Raw genomic sequence first — 16,909 nt, 5'->3', positions numbered from 1 at the left:
AAAAAAAAAAAACAAAACAAACAAAAAAAAAACCTTCGGACTATAGTTAAATGTTGATGAAATCCTCCTCATTTGTATCAGGTATTATTTTTTCACCTATGCTCTACTTCTTAACTTTCTTTGACATTCTTTTACATTTTTTATTAAGTTACACCTGCTCTAATTTACAAAGTATATTCTATATTTTTTAATTAAAAATAAGCTGTAATGAAATACAACATACACTGTAAGCTTATTTTTGCTATCTTTGTTCGGATTCTTACAACAACAACAACAACAACAAAAACTCCACAAACATGTATTTTCAGAGATTTTTATCATTTTAAACAGCATCTGGTCATTTTAGACTTTATGGAACAATATGAGCACATTTGACTTTGTGCTCCAGCATATTGAATTGGACATTATATAAACTGTTTGGATGATAAAAATTGAAACAGACACCAATGCCTCTGTTTAACAAAAAGCAAAAGACAGCATCCATCAGAAGATACAGGTATTTTTTATCCTGTTCTTGTTATTTTTTCTAGCCAGATTAGTTAATTCAATATCTGACATTTACAGTTAAGGAATACTAGATTTTATTTATTTTGTGACAGAAAATTACATTTGCTCATGTACAGGACATAATCAACAAAGCACAAAATTTCATCACATGCATCAGGATGTTCGTATCATTATGTACAACTAAATTTTTCACAAAAGTTGAATTTCTGATACAGTGCTATGGAAAACAAGATAAATATGTTGTAGAGTTCATTTAGGTTTCACATCTCATTGCAAATAGTGTTTTTGAAAATATATGTTATATATATAAATATGTTAACATTCCTTAAATAATCTCACACACTGTGCATGGTATCACACTCTGATACCACATGTCAAATTTAGATTAAATATCCACATCCTGCAGGTTGCCCCAGCTGGGTCCCACCTTGACTTTAGCTTTAAGCTTCACATACAGCTTCACAGACGTCTCCATCTCCCTCTTCACAATCTGAGCAACCTGACAGAAACAAGATTCGGTGGAAACACAGAGGAATATCTTTATATACATGCTTTTCTGAAACGTGTGTCCAGAAATGTAACTTTGAAAATCAAAAAAACCTTTTGTACCTGTATGAGGTCTTCCTCTGCTGTTTCGAAAATGAGCTCATCGTGCAGCTGAAGCACAAAGTAGGCTCCTCTGATCTGACCTCTGCGCAGACTGCGTGCTGTAAACATTAGACATGACCATAAACCATCAGTCATTACACCAGGGAACGCCAGTCTTATAGATTTTCTCTTAAAAATAGCTTTTCTGTGTGGGATACTGTATGTTGAACAGCTAGAGAGCATTTTATCCTCAATGAGATGTGTAGGAAGCAGGACAAGTGTAAAAATGGAAAGATGTGGGTCACTTTGATGAGAACCAAATTAAGCCGGTGGTCAAGATGTTATGGCTAATCAGTATGTTTCATTACATACCCTAAATGATACAGATGTCTCAGTTTGTGTAGTGTTTTGCAAAGTATGAAAAAATGAGAGGGTCATGTCACCTGAGTGTGTGTGCTGATGAGAGAGTGGAGCAGCAGGGTACATTTTTCTCAGTCGTTTCTGTATGTTGACTGTGGCCAGTTTAACGATGTCTGCTGCTGATCCCTGAACAGTCGTGTTCACTGCCTGACGCTCCGCCTAAATCAGAGGAACAGAAAAACAAAAAGGAGGATAAGTAATGTGAGAATAGAATCACATGTACAGCTGACATTTGACCACTTGAATTGAAACCTGAGGAGCTTACATGAGCTTTGATGTGTGTGTTAGTGTTTGTGATCCCAGGTAAGTATCTCCTGCGGCCCATCAGAGTCTGAACATAGCCCTTCTTTAGACAGTTCTTTACAGTTTCTCGTAGAAAAGCATTGATTCCTGAAAAACAACAAACACAAAACACACATTACATACATTTTTGTGTGTGAAACTTGCTTTAACATTTTCATGCAGACGTTATATACCTTTGTATCTGGCCTTGAAGCTCTCGATGTAGCAGGCTGCATCATTCTCTTCTACTCCCATTTGCTCACCCAAAGACTTGGCTCCCATCCCATAGATAATGCCATAACAAATCTGCAAAGACCAATGCATGCACACAAATGAGTTTAACAGACAGGATGCATGCTTGTGTGCATGCTCTATCATGGCTGAGTTGTACCTGTTTGGCCTGCTGTCTAAGATTGTCATTCACAGACTCTGGATCAACACTTTTCCACTCTGCAGCGATGCAGCGAAACACATCTGCTCCCCCATTCAGCACCTGAAACAACACCACTTTTTTGTTTTTATAAACTTTTGGGTTCATGTTTCCTTATCATAAGCTGTGCATCCAAAACACTGACCTGGAGGAGGCGCTGATCCTTGGAGAGGTGAGCCAACACCCTCAACTCCAGCTGAGAATAATCAGCTGCCAATATCATCCCACCTACAGATCAACACAGTGCAGGAAGACTCAGCTTGTAAAACAGTTTAAGATCAGGTTAAAAGAATAGAAAGTGGAAATTGTTTCATCATATTCACCTGGAAAGGGTACAAAGGCATGTCGCATGCTGACGGAGAAGGCTGGTCCTTGTTCTGATCCTCCAGCTGCTGAGGGAGCCACAGAACGTCTTTTCTTCCTGTAAGAAAACACAAAAGAAGGAAAAAAGGCTCCCAATTATTATTATTATTGTTTATTTTATTTTAAGTCATTTCTTTTCATTTTATTTTATTTTATTTTATTTTATTTTATTTTATTTTATTTTATTTTATTTTATTTATTTATTTATTCATTTAATTTGTTGTGTTTTTTTTCTGAAATGAATGATTAGATTTTATTTTTTGATACTGTCTGAAAATGATCTGGATCTTAATTTTATTTCCATTATTTGTCAAAGTAAACATGCAGTCAGGTGGTATAATCAATTTTTATTTGCCGTTACACTCTATAGTGTACATTTGATATAGTCTGTTTATATTATCATAGAAAAGCCCCACAAAAAAAAACAAAAAAAAACAAAACAAAAAACAACAACAACAAAAAAACCATAAATAGCTGCCTTATACTCTAACCAATCAGAACACTAAAAAAACCATAAATTATCTCTAAAAAAATAACACTGACTTCACATCATGAAAATGTAAAGCAAATGATTGTAAATTAGACCTGATGGCTCAAAACTAGAACATTTCAAGATTTAGAATATAATGATTTTCATTCAGCATCTTCAGCTTTAACCAGTTCCAAAAGATGTGACGCCCCTATGGTACCCCTGACCCCACTGAACCTACCCTGGTTTGGTGTCCTGTGAAGGGGGGCTCTCCCCGACCTCTGTGGCCATGTGGATCTCGAAGTCTTTGGGGACGTTCTGTATGTTGGGTTCAGTGAAGCTCACCCTACCTTAGAACAGATATAACTGGGTCACTACAAGATGCTTACATTCACAGTGATACACTTATGATCATACAGTAGACCCTGTGTGTCGTACCTGTGGCTGTGTGTGTCTGGGCGATGGGGTATATTCTGTCCATGTTCAGAGCAGGATGGTGTTGCTTCTCTCGCTGCAGGGGAAACACCACCTTAGTCAGAGCGTTGGTGATCCGCCTCCACTCCAGAATCACACCCGGTAACTGGTGCAGAGGGCGAAGCTTCTCCAGGACATCCTGCCATCATCAATTCACATTACTACAGCAGCTTATTACTACAGAATCCTCTAACTCACCACAAAGCGTCTCACCTTTGTAGTGCTGAACTGCTTTCCAAGTCGAACTCTGCCAGCTCCTCTCCTGGTGTAGCCGAGAGTCTTCTTATTTTTTGGTCCGTTTATGTCACCGTTTGGAGGAAGGTGGAGCTCCAAAAACAGCACCTGCAACGCAACACTTGAATTTTTATTTGAGCAGTTTAAGAAAGTGTTTCAGTGTCAGGGTTGACGAAGTACGGTCAGACCTGAGCGATGTCGTCAATGCTGGTGAGGGAGAACGTGTGTCCAGCCAGGCTGTACGCCCGAGACTCTAGTGCTGTGAGCTTAGCCTGCATCACATGCTTTTGTCTTTCACACTCTTCCACACTGAAGCCGACGCCGTTCAGTTCCAGCAGGGCCAAACACACCTGGGACGGCATCTCAACGCCCCTGAACACATCTGTCATAAGCAAATAAAAACAATTCTTTATTCTAATATTGTTTTAGAGGCAGATGTCTCTCTGGTTCAGTCCAATCCGGTCTAGAGATTGAGATAATGTTTTTTATTCAGTGCGACATAAATAGAGATCGATTGATTAATGTGCAGTAAGTGTGAGTTTTTTTTTACCAAGCATGCCGTCCTTCTCCAGCAGACCAGTGAGATGGTTCATGACAGCATATACGAGCACACTCTTAGTGGCTGCTCTAACACGAGGACAGTGTGAGTGTGGATTTCCAAGTCCCACCAGCAGAGGAAGTTCTTCCGGACAGTAAACAGTCACCATGTTGGGCAGAGTCCTCTCCTCACTGCCAGGGTCCACCAGCCAGCTCGCAACCTTTGATGTACATTTGTAACAGAGATATGTATGAATCCCATTCAAAATTCCAAATGTGGTCAAGATTTAGTTTGAAGAGAAAAGACGTGTTAAAAAAAGTGATGTATGATTTCTTTTACCTTGGGGTCTTCACAGTTTCCCTCCAAACTAACGCCACAGCTCAGCACCAGCCTCTTGTACACCTGGATGATGTCATACATGACAACCACACCACCTCTACATCCTGCAGACGGCCTGCTCAAACACTCTTTCACTCTCTCCATTCTCTCGCTAACTGACAAATCATCATCCAGCGGAGGGGGAGCCAGACTGGCGCTCAAACCTGGGGTGGAGCAAAGAGGTTTAACTGAGAGAAAACTTTGGGATTCATGCTTACACTTTACAAAAGCACAAAGTGCACACGTTTTTACCCTTGCTCTGCTCCTGCTGCAGAGATATGTAGTATGCATCCCTGGCTCCCCAGCAGACAGACAGTCCAACCAGCACCAGTCCATCACTGTCTCTTACTGGAAACCCTTGGAGATTGTCGGGTTTCTGAAGGGCTGCTGATGCTGCATAAAAAAAGTTGCATGGATAAGAGTTCATGCATCACAGGTACAATACAATGCAACATAAACAGGGAAACAGTGAATTTGTAAACGCCTCTTCATGTACGTCTACTTCCTCCCACTCCTTTTTAAACAAAAATCACTGCTTTGCATCAAATCTAGCCAGTGAAATTCTTGTAGAGGTTTGCAGTTTTTTCTCTCGTGGCCAATCAGAGGGAAGGGGCTTTGTGGAGCAGTTGTGCCTTAAAGAGACAGCAGCTCACAACACAATTCAGACAGAGGTGAAAATAAATACCAGTGCGAGAAAGCTGAGAAGGTCTTTTCCAGCTTTATATGATGCAAAGCTACTATGGGGGTGCCAGAGGGTCAGAATAAAGCCTTCAAAAGCACAATAAACCCTCTTTAATTTATCGTAACTCTACAAATGTATAAGAAAAACAACCTCCCTGCACCTGGAAGCAAAACAAACATAACTTCAAGTTATTGTCACTTCTTCACATCTTATGTTACCTCTCTTGTGTTTCCCTCCAATCCCTGCCTCAGGCTGCCCTCTGTGCTCTCCCTTCTCACAGGCCAAGGCCAGAGAGAAGCGCTCCTTTGTTTTCCACTCAGTAATGAAAGTCTCAAAGAGGCGCCTGTCACTCGCCACATCAATGATAGAGAAGGAGCCGGAGTTGCTGGAACAGAGTGAAGCATCCTGGGACAGCTGGAGGGTAAAGCCTTTATCAATCACGGGTGATTCTGCATCAGAAGGAAGCCTCGGTACGGGGGAGGATGGAGAGGCAGGGTTTGGTGGAGGGCTGGGGTTCTGATTTGAGTGTAGGGGCAGGTTTGTCTTTGAATTCAAGAGTGAAACAGCCTTAAGGTTTGTTTCTTGTTTCTGTCTTTCATCAGATTTGTTGATCGGCTGTTTGAAATCCACAATGGATAGACTGTCTCTGTTTCCAGCACATGACTGAAGACCTTGTGTGGTTGCTAGTTTCCTCACTGAGGGGGTGGACTGGTTCAGTGGGCGAGTGATCAGAGGCGACTGGACCGATGAGGTGGTCAGTTTGACTCTGGGAGTGACAGGTGGTGTCTCCTGAGTCGGGGGGATGAGATCAGCAGCAGCACTTAGTCTCTCTGTTGTGTGTGCTGCATCATGTTTGGAGTTTTTGTCCTCCATGGGGTTACAGTCAGCAGCAGCTACCTGCATATTTGGCTTCCTCCTTTCTCTGTCCACCTCAAGCACATCTGCTGTAGTTGGTGTGTTACTGGCTTTGTGGCCGTCTGTGTTGCTGCAGGGCTGGTCAGACATACTGGGCCAGCGGTCAAAGATATCCTGAAGACCAGGGCTGCAATATAAAGCGCTTTCAGGTGCAATCTGAACTTCTTGTACTCTGTTTTCTACCTGCCCTGCGTTTCCCCCTTCTCCATGTGTCATTCCCTCTCTGATGTCTGCTTCATGACAATCCTGTGCGTTGTCAGGCAAAGTGATTTTGGATGTATTGCTGTCATCATCCCTTGTTTGAGCTGTAGAGATAGGTTGTGCTTCTTTGGAACAAGGTCTGGTTTGTGATCCTGACACCTGTCCCTCATGCCACACGCGGTCTGCATTTTGATGACTTTCTTCCTGCTCTTTTTGAACTCTTGGGGTCTGTCTGTGCGAGCTCCGCCTCTCCAGGAAGTGTTCTCCAACGAAGAGTGAGTCCCCCCACTCAGACAGGTTGAAGGAGGACTCACCCCACTGAATCGCCTCCTGCTCTTCTGCTTCCTGATTGGCCAAGAGCTCGCTGCGTCTTCTCTCTTGAGTTGATTGAAGAGGGAACTCGTCCCTGATCTCCTGACCAACTGATTCCTCCTCTTCCTCTTCCTCCTCTTCTGATTGGTTGGGGATCTGAGACGGACTTAGACCGGCCAGCAGGGAGCTGCTGTCCAAGCTGTCAAAGAGGAAGCTGCTGCTCCTGTTAGCACTCTCAGAAGCAGCCTGATCTGCAAGAAGGACGTTATTATCATCTGTAACTTCATCTCTATCTTCAGCTTCGTGCTCAGGAGAAATCTGTCAAAACAATGTCACAGATTAGGATTTTTTCAGAAGCAAACTAATTCTTACACTCCTTTAGGATTATTCATGCCACTCACTTGTTGACTTGTGTTGAGGATGAGCTCCATCTGGCTGTCTGTGAGAGAAATATTAAATCTTGGGCCGTCACCCCTCCTGTCACTCGTGTTCTCTTCTATCTCTACAGCTTCTTCTATTGTTTCCTCCTCTCTTAAAGCTTTATCCTGTCCATCTCCAAGCTGCTCCGCCTGCTGAACGATGATTCTTTCAGTCTGAGTGTCCAATTCAAAACTTTCTCCAAAGCTGTCCTCTACTTTTTTAACTCCGTCAGTTTGCTCCTCTCCCTCGTTTCCTGCATACAGCTCAGGGGAGGAGAACTTATCCACCTCTGTGCTGTGAATTCTTCTTCGCTTGGCTTCAGGAGAGAATAAGGGAACCGAGGAGGGAGAGGCTGACAGAGGGGACACGATCATATCTGTGTTAACTGGTGTAGAAACACTGGGTACAGTAGTTGGTACTTGGCCTGCAGGCTCTAAGTTTTGGCCTACAGTGGGTGTCGAATGCGATGTCTGTGCAGCTTCAATATTATCTTGAAGGCTTTTGTCCATCTGTATGGAGTGGAGCACTTTGCTTAAAGCTCTTGAGTGTTTCAGTCTGCCCGGCTGCACAGGTGATACAGTGATCTCTGTGGTGTCGTCTTCTTTCGACGTCACTCTGTGTTGTTCTCCTAAGCGAGAAACTGGAGCTCTAAACCGAGGTGGGGGCATTGGAGAATGAGAGGGCTGAGGACGTGGTGTAAGTTGGAGTAGAGGGCTGGATAAAATCTCAGCCAGTTCCTGAGTCAGGCCTCTTTCAGAAACAGGGGAATTTCTTTGGGTTTGGTTGATTTTGTGATTTGACTCCTCTTCTTTTTCACCTGTTTGCTTTTGTTTTTCTGTTTTTGTGCCAGTACTCTTTTTATCATTTGACTTTAAAATATGTTCAGTGGTCTTATTTTCTTCTGAAGCTTTCCTTCTTTCAACTTGGTCTTTATTGTCTGTCTGTTTGTTTTCTGCTGCTGTCTTTTCCACCTGTTCTTCTTCGGGCTTCTCCTCCTCTTTCTCTCTTTCACTCTCAGATTTCTTTTCCTTCCTACTCTCCTCTTCATGTCTTTCAACATCTTTGCTCTCACTTGTTTTGGCCTGTTCCCCACCACAGTTATCTGTATGTGCTTGATGTGGGCTGATACTGGATACAGATGATGTGTTCGAGTCCCTGCTGCCCTGTGAGCCGTTTCCAGTCGCAGCTTCTGGAGGAAGTGTTGCCGGGTCCCATTGGATCCCCAGCTGTGCCAGGTCTTCCTGGAGGAGGAGCCTTGCTTCAGCTACTATCTCCATTGCTGCTTCCTGCTCCGTCAAGGCTCGACCGCCAGTGACCCACACGCAACGGAGGCCTCGTCTCTCAGCTGCCTCCATCTCGCTCTCATCCACTGCTCGCTTAGAGCTGAGGAACACACAAACTATTAGATTGAGTACATATATCTTAGAGATCTGCTGCTTTTCTTGTATTTATGGTACACTGGCTTTTGGTTTTTTTTTTCTATTCATATGAAATAATTAATTGTATAAGAATGGTAATAGCTAGCGTTAAAACGATCTACCTCTTAAATGGCACAGAGTTTCTCAAGGCTTTCTCTACGTCAGCAATAGTAGCTCTGGCTAGTTCAGCCACCGTGCACAGGCCTTGAGCGTAAAGTGTTCTGGCTCTTGTTGCATTCAGGAGAGAGACTCTGACAAGGTCGACCAGCTCCCTCTGGACTCCAAAGCTCAGCCGGGTCTGGTACTGAGACAGAAGCAGCTCCATATTGTGCCAGCCAAGGCGCTTGCAGAACACTGTTACCATACCTGAAGGGACGGGAAGAGAGTGTTTCTGTCAGCTGCAAAATATGATTAAGTCAGACCCACAAAAAGACAGAAAGACAGCTCTTATAAGCCCTCTCAATGTATGTTGACGCATGAATGAACTGAGACTTTCAGCTTTAAGTGCCTCTCCTTTCAGCATTACGTTACTATACCAGCAACTGGCTTCTCCATTCAATGTAAAGTCCTGTCTTCTATATATCCCAAACTGTAACATAAAACCTACCTGCATATGTGGAGGCAGATTGCTGGAGAGACTGCAGCTGCCCACGATTGCAGTTGTATTTAGATGCCACTGCAGCTAAAGGAACCTCATTAACCAGGTCCTGGAGGACGAGGGTGGTGAAAAACCTATGACAGGAAATAATGAAAGGGTACAATTGAGGCAAAAGACAGCTTTTTGATCCAGGAAGATCGAAAATGTTGGGTGGCAATGTGTTTCAAGGAATAAGACACAGAAAAAAAAAACACCACTTAAATAAATAAAAGTTTCATACATCAACTAAAACTTATATTATCTGGGACTTCTAGGCACCACCCTATTGGCTATGGCTGCCTTTTGCAGCAGTTCTCTCTTCTTTGTCTGTTTCTTGTAACTTTTTCATCTCTTTTCATAATCTTTGTATTTGGAGTGGATCATGACTTTGTATGGCTCATTTGTTGGTCGTGGACGCCAAACTTTTTGTGGCTTCAGTGATATTTTTACTACTTTTTCTCCTGTGTTTGTCTGGAGATCCTACTTGTAACCATGGCTGCATTGTTTACATGTGAACTCAGCTGTTAGCAGCCTGTAGCATGTCAATGCTAACTGATGTAAGGCCTGATGTCTTCCCACAAGGTGAGGAGAAGGAGGGGAGGACGACGTGCTGGTTCTCAGGTGTGAGCTAAGAAGTGACGACATGGACCTGTCCTTCCATCCATCGTTATTGAGAACGTAAGATCTATCTCCACTAAGATGGACGAGCTAGTTGTGCTAACCCAGCAACAGAGGGAATACCAGAAGGCAGAGTAGCATCATGCTTTTCACAGACATAGCTAACGGAGCTAACATCAGACACCAACGCCACATTGGAAGAGCTTTGCCTGCTGTGAGCAGACAGGATCTAGGAGACAGAGATGGAGCATGACGGAAGAAGCTCAGTCCTGGACCCTGTGGAGGTGGAGGCTGGCTGAACTGAAGAATGGTGGACAAGCTGTCAGCATCTATTTTCTTATGGAGCTTTTTGCACTTTCCATACACTTTCTTACTTTTGTTTTCTTGATTGCTGCTGTGACTTTAATTTCGTTGCACTTGTTACAATGACAATAAAGTTCTATCCTATCCTATCCTTCTTTATTAATTGTCCATCGCGACTGAGTTCAGCAACAAAACATGACATGAATGGTACTATGCGCATGTATTTAGAGTGTAGAAACATAAGCACTACCTTTTATGAACAGCCATCTGTCTTCGCTGCTTCTCAGTCTTAGCAACCATTTTTCCACTGACCGATCGTGCAAGAAAACCCTCCTGGATGCCAACCAGCTCAGCAACCCTCTTCATGGATGATGATAGCTGTTCCCAGAGACAGAAGAACTGATACCAGTCGATGGTGGTCCACTCTGCGTACAGCGGTGTGATCTGAGGAGCATTTAGATTCAGATTCTGTGTTTTAAATAGTCTTTAAAGAATGATGATGGGGTGATATAAGGAGTGAATGAACAAAGAGGAAAACTTTTTAACAAGAATTCATCAAAGATTAGGGTACCAGATAAAGAATGTGCAAGTCATTTTCCAGAACGAAGCCCTTCATGGCTCGCTGCAGATCTGCAAATATTCCCAGAGCCTCAGGGGGGGAAAGGGACGATGACAGGGTGGCAGCACCCAGCTGGGTCGGACAATACCGCTCTCCTGCGCAAGCAAAGACATCAGAGTAAATCTCTGGTTTGTACACTCAAAAGAGGTTGACTTTAAAATAAATAAATAAATACGTTTCCTGTTTCTCGGATCCTTAATCAAGCAAGAAAACTTCATCTCAGTGGTTAAAATTATTTTAAATTAAAAGTTTTCTGTAAAAAAAAAAAAAAGGCTGGTTGAAGATTAAAGTACCTTCCACCTCTCCCTGGATACTGATAAATTCATTCTCCATCAGCCATTCCACACAGGCTTCAATAGCTCCTTTGTTCGCTTCTTCATTCGATTCATTCTTTCTGTCACATTTCATGCTGGCAGCCAGCAGAGAGCAGGAAGCGTACAACCTCACATCCTGAGGAGTGCTAGCAACACCCCCAACAATAATCTGTGGAAGTGGAAATTCTTTAGGAGTTCATTTTGATGTTTTATGTCACATTTCAGTCTGAGGTTCTCAGTCAATTCAGTTAGCAGTTTACCTCCAGGATAGCTCTCAGCATGCTGGTGGTGACACCCTCTCCTTCTCTTTTCACCAAGCAGCTGCTGATTGGTCGAAGTGAACCCTTCAGGAGAGACACACCTTTCTGCCGCTCTGCCTCCTTACACACTAACACGCTCTCACCTGAAAGAGGCAACCAAGGAGTTGTAAAATTAAAGCTTTTTTTTTTTATAAACTTCGAGTCATTATCAAGCTTTCCCAATCCTCCCAACTTACCTGTGGTGTCCACTCCTTTTCTTCCTGCTCGTCCAGACATCTGTTTGTAAGTGAGAGGATCCAGCAGGTGTCCGTTAAAGGTAGGTGTTCGAATGATGACTCTACGAGCTGGGAGATTAACCCCTGACGAGAGGGTGGAGGTGGCAGCAAGGACTCTGAGCATGCCCTGACGAAAGGCTCCCTCCAAGACATCTCGCTCATCGAAAGTCAAACCTGCACACACAAACTTCATCTCATTTATATACTCAAAGACAGTTTTCTCTCTGCTGCAGTTTGTGTGGGTAAGAGGAGGTTTGAGCGCAGTCACCTGCGTGGTGGAAGGCCACTCCCCAGGGCACAGTTCTCTGCAGAATGTGGTCTAGACCAGCTGGAGTTCGTCTCAACTGGGCAATAACGTCCACCAGTCCATCCTGGTCCAGACTCACCGGCTCAGGCTCTGCTTCACCCTGACGCTCTTAAAGAATGAGACCAGAATCCAGAACTGAAGAATAAATCTTATATCACTTCATGCTACAGTGACAGTATGCTTGCTCACAGTTAAATATAGCATGCACAAAGGTTAAATGATAGTATATATAAATCCAAAGTACCAGTGTGTCTGAGGTTGTAGAATTCTCTAGCGATACTGTCACACAGTTTCTCACACCAGTTCTTTGAGGGACAGAACAGCAAGACAGAGCGTCCTTCTCTCACAGTCTCATAGCACAGGCTCACTATGTGGTCATCATCGCCCTAAATCAAAGTGCAAATTAAAACAACACATTTAAATGCTCTTGAGGGAGTCAAAGTAACTTAGAATCCCTTCTGAACTAAATGCACTCACCTTAACGCGAAGCGCAGGAGTGAACTGCCTGACCACAGAAAGGCTCTTGTCATAGATGTTGCAGCCCACCTTGAGGTGCTCCTGAAGGGGTACGGGTCTGTAGTCAGTCTGGTAAAGCTCTGCACCCAACCAGCTGGCCAGTAGGGACAGGTTGGGCAGGGTGGCACTCATACCTATGATCTGTACACCCTCAGAAAGAGACCTGCAGAGACAGTTGTAGAGATGTTTGCTTGTACCTGTAGCATGGGACAAAGGATTGAATTAAAAACGAGACACAAGATAAGAGTAGAGTAATGGACACAAACCCTGTGGTGTTCTGCTTCTTTGCAATAAAGCGGATCTTAGTCAAGAGCAGCTCCAGAAGATATCCCCTCCCAGAGTCTCCCACCATGTGTAATTCATCAACCACCACCATACCTAAGAAGACCAGTTATATGCTTAAAAACAGTATAATATGCATTACACATAATAGAAGACAGTTATTACTAGTATTTTACCTAGTAGACCCATGCTGTCCTCTTCAATGAGTCTATTAATTAAGGAATTTGCCTTTTCTATGGTGCAAACGGCCACATCCAGAGCTTTGAATCCTCCTGCAGCTGACGTGCTGCCCATGTATCCCTCCACACAGACTCCTGCCTCTTCAAACACGCTCTACAAGATCAGAGATACAAGCCTGCTAGTCCAACAAAGATAACACAATATGAGGATTCAAAGATGCTACTAATCTCTCACCTGGAGGTAGTGCATCTTCTCTTTGGCAACAGACACAAACGGGAGAATGAAGAGAGCTTTTCTTTTCGTCTCCAACACTCGCTTCAGCATCAGCAGCTCTGACACTAGAGTTTTTCCAGCACTTGTCGGCGCTTTAGAGATATTAAGATGTGAAATAATAAAGAAAGACTGACTGATAATTGAAATTGTGGTGTTGAGAGATGCTAAGTTTTTTACCTGAGTACACCAGGTTCCCTCCCTGTAGAACATCTCCCACAGTGAGGCACTGAGCCTGCCATTCAAACATATGGGTCACTTTGTGTTTTTTATAGCGCTCAAGGACAGGTTTTGGTAAACCCCAGCTGGAGAGGAGCAGCTTCTCGGCTTGTCCCGCAGGAGCATGCAAGGCAAGACCTAGAGAAAAGAAAAGAAATTAAATCCAAAATCCCATCAAAATTAAAACTTCAGTCTTGTAACAAGTTGTATGACTGCAATTGACTCCCTCACCTGGCTGATGTACTGTGTCATTCAGACTGCTGAGGTCGAGCCCACTGGGGACTGTGAGAACAGAGGCAGATTGATTCTGCATTGACTGCTGGAGTTTGGCCTTCTTCATAGCTGCTGCGAGACGGGTGGGGCTGAACAAGATGTACTCCCTGGATGCATTCGGAGATGGATCTGCATTTGTGTTCGTCTCACGAGGAGAGATGGTTGTCACATTCTGCCTATCAAATGACATGAAGAAAGGAATGGGTTAACAGAATGATAACCATGATTAAAATGAGAGTTACTGTGATGATGAAGATTTACTTGGAGTGGATGACTTCCTGTGGGTCATTTTTTATTTCTTGATGGGTTTCTCTGGAGTCCTCGCTGAAGAGAAGCCTCTGAGCAAGATCTGTGCAGTCATCTCTCCATCCTGGTCTTTTGCTGTTCCCACTACGCTTACAGACAACCTCCTGTTTACTGCAATCCCTGTGGGATACTGTGGGCTCAGGTCCTCTGCCACCATTCTTTGAGTTGTCTGTAAGTGATGCAAGAGGTCGTGTTTGGGCAAAGACAGATGATGTTTCTGGCTTTTCCTGTTCATCCCTGCTAACTGTTGCTGGAAAAGCTGCAGGCTTCACTGGGTCAACAGAGTCTAGCACCTGCAGCATCTCTTCATCAAGAGCTAAAGTGGATTCTCCCAGCAAAGAGACAGGTCTTCTGGCCTGTCAATGAAATAAGAAATGTCATCCATGAAATAGAATGAAAGAGATGTTTGAGACAACTGTGTCACACTCACCATGGGCCCCCTGTTCTCCGTTCCGTCTGTTTTGAATGTGGGGTGAGATTTTTCTTGCTGCGGTCTGTCCCTGTCTGGTGGCTCATCTGGAGCTTGAAAGCTGTGCTCAGAAAGGAAAGGTTTCTTGGCAACAGTAGCAGATTTGGCATAATTTTTCCATACTGACCCAGATTCAACATGAAATGAATCCAAACCTACCTTCTTTTCTTCTTGATCTGGTGTTGCCCCATGTAGCTTTTCTTCTTGAGAGGACCCGTGGTGCTCATATCGCAAAAGTGTCAAACCCGTCCGGAGGTGAATTTTATTTATCATGACATCAGTTTCGTTCTGAACACAAGTTTATAAACTCTTTAAAAAATAAGTTTCAAAGAAAATGAAATACAAACAAACACCAACAACTGAAAACAGTTTGCCTAAAAAACTGTAAACATTTTGAAAATCAAAAAAGCCGCCGGATCGCCGCCACAGTGCTCCAGGAAAAACAGTCCGGCGAAATCGAAAGCTGCAATACAAAGGTTCCTCTGACCCTTGCACGGTTTCAGTTCATAAATAATTCAAATTGTATAAAAGTTTATGAATTAAGTTATCGCACTTTATATTCAACACGAAAAAAGAGCAAATGATTATAATTAAGTCTAGGAAATCTTATCATTGACGTAAACGCAAACCAATTTACTCATGCTGTGCATTTAAGTGAAAATATGTCACTCTATGAACGGCAACCTGACCGGGTCAGGGGACAAAAGTATAATCCGCTTTTCTGTCAATACCAATGAACAGAAAAAACGAAAATGGAGCCTTTTTACATAAAAAACAGATTATACTTTTGTCCCCTGACCGTCCTTAATGTAGCTGTTTTTTATTTCCCTGCTAAAAGTTTTATAACGATATTAATATCAGTTCCTAAAAAGCAATAGCTTTTTTACTAAAAAAAAAAAGTAGACCTGCAGTTGTGAGTAACGATCCATTTGTTTTATTTATATATACAAGTGACAAAAGCAGTTTTATTTGACCACTTAAATACAGGAGCAACCACCTAAAATACAAATCTTTAAACATTTTTTGTGAAATTAAGTCAAGCTTTTTCAAAGACTAAAGTAAAGAGTAAATACTTATTCTTCACTTTCTCCCTATGTCATGAACCACAGTTCCGTTGTTACCCTGGCAACACAGCGGCTGGAGGCGTTCTGAACAAAGATCCACAACAGAGGGAAAGGAGTCATTGTAGGTCGGTAACGGCTCTCTGCTCTAGAAGTCACAGATCTTTATCCCATCTGACTCTGAAGCCCTGTCATGTGACACCAACTTGTCCAGCTCACACTTCCGCTTCTGCGTGGAAAAAAGTTGGTTGAAATCTCGGAAAAGTTTGGTCTCTGCAGGAAATTCACACGCTACGTTACAGCTGAAAGAGTAAACTTAATGAACAGTTTGGAAGTGTAATTTAACTTATCGAGTACTTATTTTAAATTCGAAGCATGTCGTCAACCGTGCTGTACAACGACCAAGGAGGAGCGGAGGCTGGCGTCGAAGCGGGTCAGGAGAACACCCCGACCTCCTCCAGCACCGGAGCTGCCTTTGGCCTCTTCAGCGCAGACTTTAAGAAGTAAGTTAGTGTTGCACATGTTCTTTTAACTCCTTATTTTACCTTGAAGTTATCTATGGACGAAGGCTATGATGAAAATTCTGCAGCTAACTTCCAATGTAGCCGACTTGATAAGAGGATATCAAGTCCCTGCATCATCAACAAGCTAGAAAGTGATGGCGACTGGTAGCAGCTTAAAGATGTATCGTCAATATGAAAGTTGGTTTACTTTAAGATCATCTTTGGTGTCTTTTCGGTCGCTTTCTTGTATTTTATCCCCGTGTTTTTGTGTGTTTGTGTTGACATCGCATGCTCAAAAGAGAAAGTGGGTTTTGACAGCTGCTGTATCCAGATTAAAGTTTGTTATTATCTGTTTTACTGCGTTTGTCATGAAGACAGATATCATTTAAAGCGAAAGTGAGTCTTTATTTGTTTAGTTGTTAAGTTCAGGTCAGCAAAACCTCAAGTTATGTGAAGTAATGAAAAACTTGGCTAATATAATTGTAAATAGGTTATTTGTTCATATAATGCCTTAAGTATGTTGCGATGTCCAAGCATGAAACAAGGGTGCGTGGATATAGTTGTCTATGTGTTTATGTACAGTAAGTGCTGTTTGTTTATAAATAATTGTTTGGTTAAGGGGTGGGGATTAATAAGTTTATACTTCATCCTGCTCTTTTTTGAATATATGATTAGATAATGTCTGTTTGTTTTGTATTTTTTTCTGTCTTTGATAGAGAGTTCACTTTGACCTCATGTTTGAAATAAAAATTTCAAAAAAAAAAAAAAAAAAAAAAGTATTTGGAAAAGATTGGCCAGCCTTAACGCTTATATTTTTTGAATCACACTAATGCTCCTGTAAGGAACTTTTAGTTGCTTTCACAGAG

General features: G+C 42.7%; 2 protein-coding genes across 2 annotated transcripts in view; one reads left to right on the top strand and one right to left on the bottom strand.

The window, feature by feature from the left end:
• Positions 1 to 342: 342 nt before the first annotated feature.
• On the bottom strand, positions 343 to 14,941 carry polq (polymerase (DNA directed), theta). The gene is made up of 35 exons (XM_074690655.1): positions 14,639 to 14,941; positions 14,441 to 14,540; positions 13,966 to 14,366; positions 13,663 to 13,880; positions 13,393 to 13,569; positions 13,177 to 13,307; positions 12,939 to 13,095; positions 12,747 to 12,858; positions 12,442 to 12,643; positions 12,209 to 12,350; positions 11,926 to 12,072; positions 11,619 to 11,831; positions 11,383 to 11,525; positions 11,102 to 11,291; positions 10,761 to 10,903; positions 10,440 to 10,633; positions 9,239 to 9,363; positions 8,754 to 8,997; positions 7,195 to 8,596; positions 5,584 to 7,111; positions 4,936 to 5,076; positions 4,645 to 4,847; positions 4,318 to 4,525; positions 3,956 to 4,149; positions 3,747 to 3,875; positions 3,498 to 3,672; positions 3,301 to 3,409; positions 2,551 to 2,648; positions 2,373 to 2,455; positions 2,189 to 2,290; positions 1,992 to 2,103; positions 1,781 to 1,905; positions 1,539 to 1,674; positions 1,117 to 1,214; positions 343 to 1,006 (listed from the first exon to the last, which is right to left on the bottom strand). Exons 1-35 carry the CDS (start codon positions 14,704 to 14,706, stop codon positions 893 to 895), a joined length of 8,064 nt encoding a protein of 2,687 aa, XP_074546756.1. The 5' UTR covers positions 14,707 to 14,941; the 3' UTR covers positions 343 to 892.
• Positions 14,942 to 15,747: 806 nt separating this feature from the next.
• ap3b1a (adaptor related protein complex 3 subunit beta 1a) overlaps positions 15,748 to 16,909 on the top strand; it is a 78,259-nt gene continuing 77,097 nt past the window's right edge. The window contains exon 1 of the mRNA XM_074691021.1: positions 15,748 to 16,043. Coding sequence (XP_074547122.1) covers positions 15,916 to 16,043 — 128 coding nt within the window. The 5' untranslated portion in view covers positions 15,748 to 15,915. The remainder of the gene's footprint in view (positions 16,044 to 16,909) is intronic.

The sequence above is a fragment of the Halichoeres trimaculatus genome, unplaced genomic scaffold (assembly GCF_033239565.1).
Source record: "Halichoeres trimaculatus isolate MK-OKI-2021-1 unplaced genomic scaffold, fHalTri1.1 fHalTri1_scaffold_16, whole genome shotgun sequence".
In the NCBI taxonomy this organism is placed as follows: domain Eukaryota; kingdom Metazoa; phylum Chordata; class Actinopteri; order Labriformes; family Labridae; genus Halichoeres; species Halichoeres trimaculatus.
Note: the sequence above shows the minus strand (reverse complement) of the source record. Positions and strands in the feature narration are given on the sequence as shown.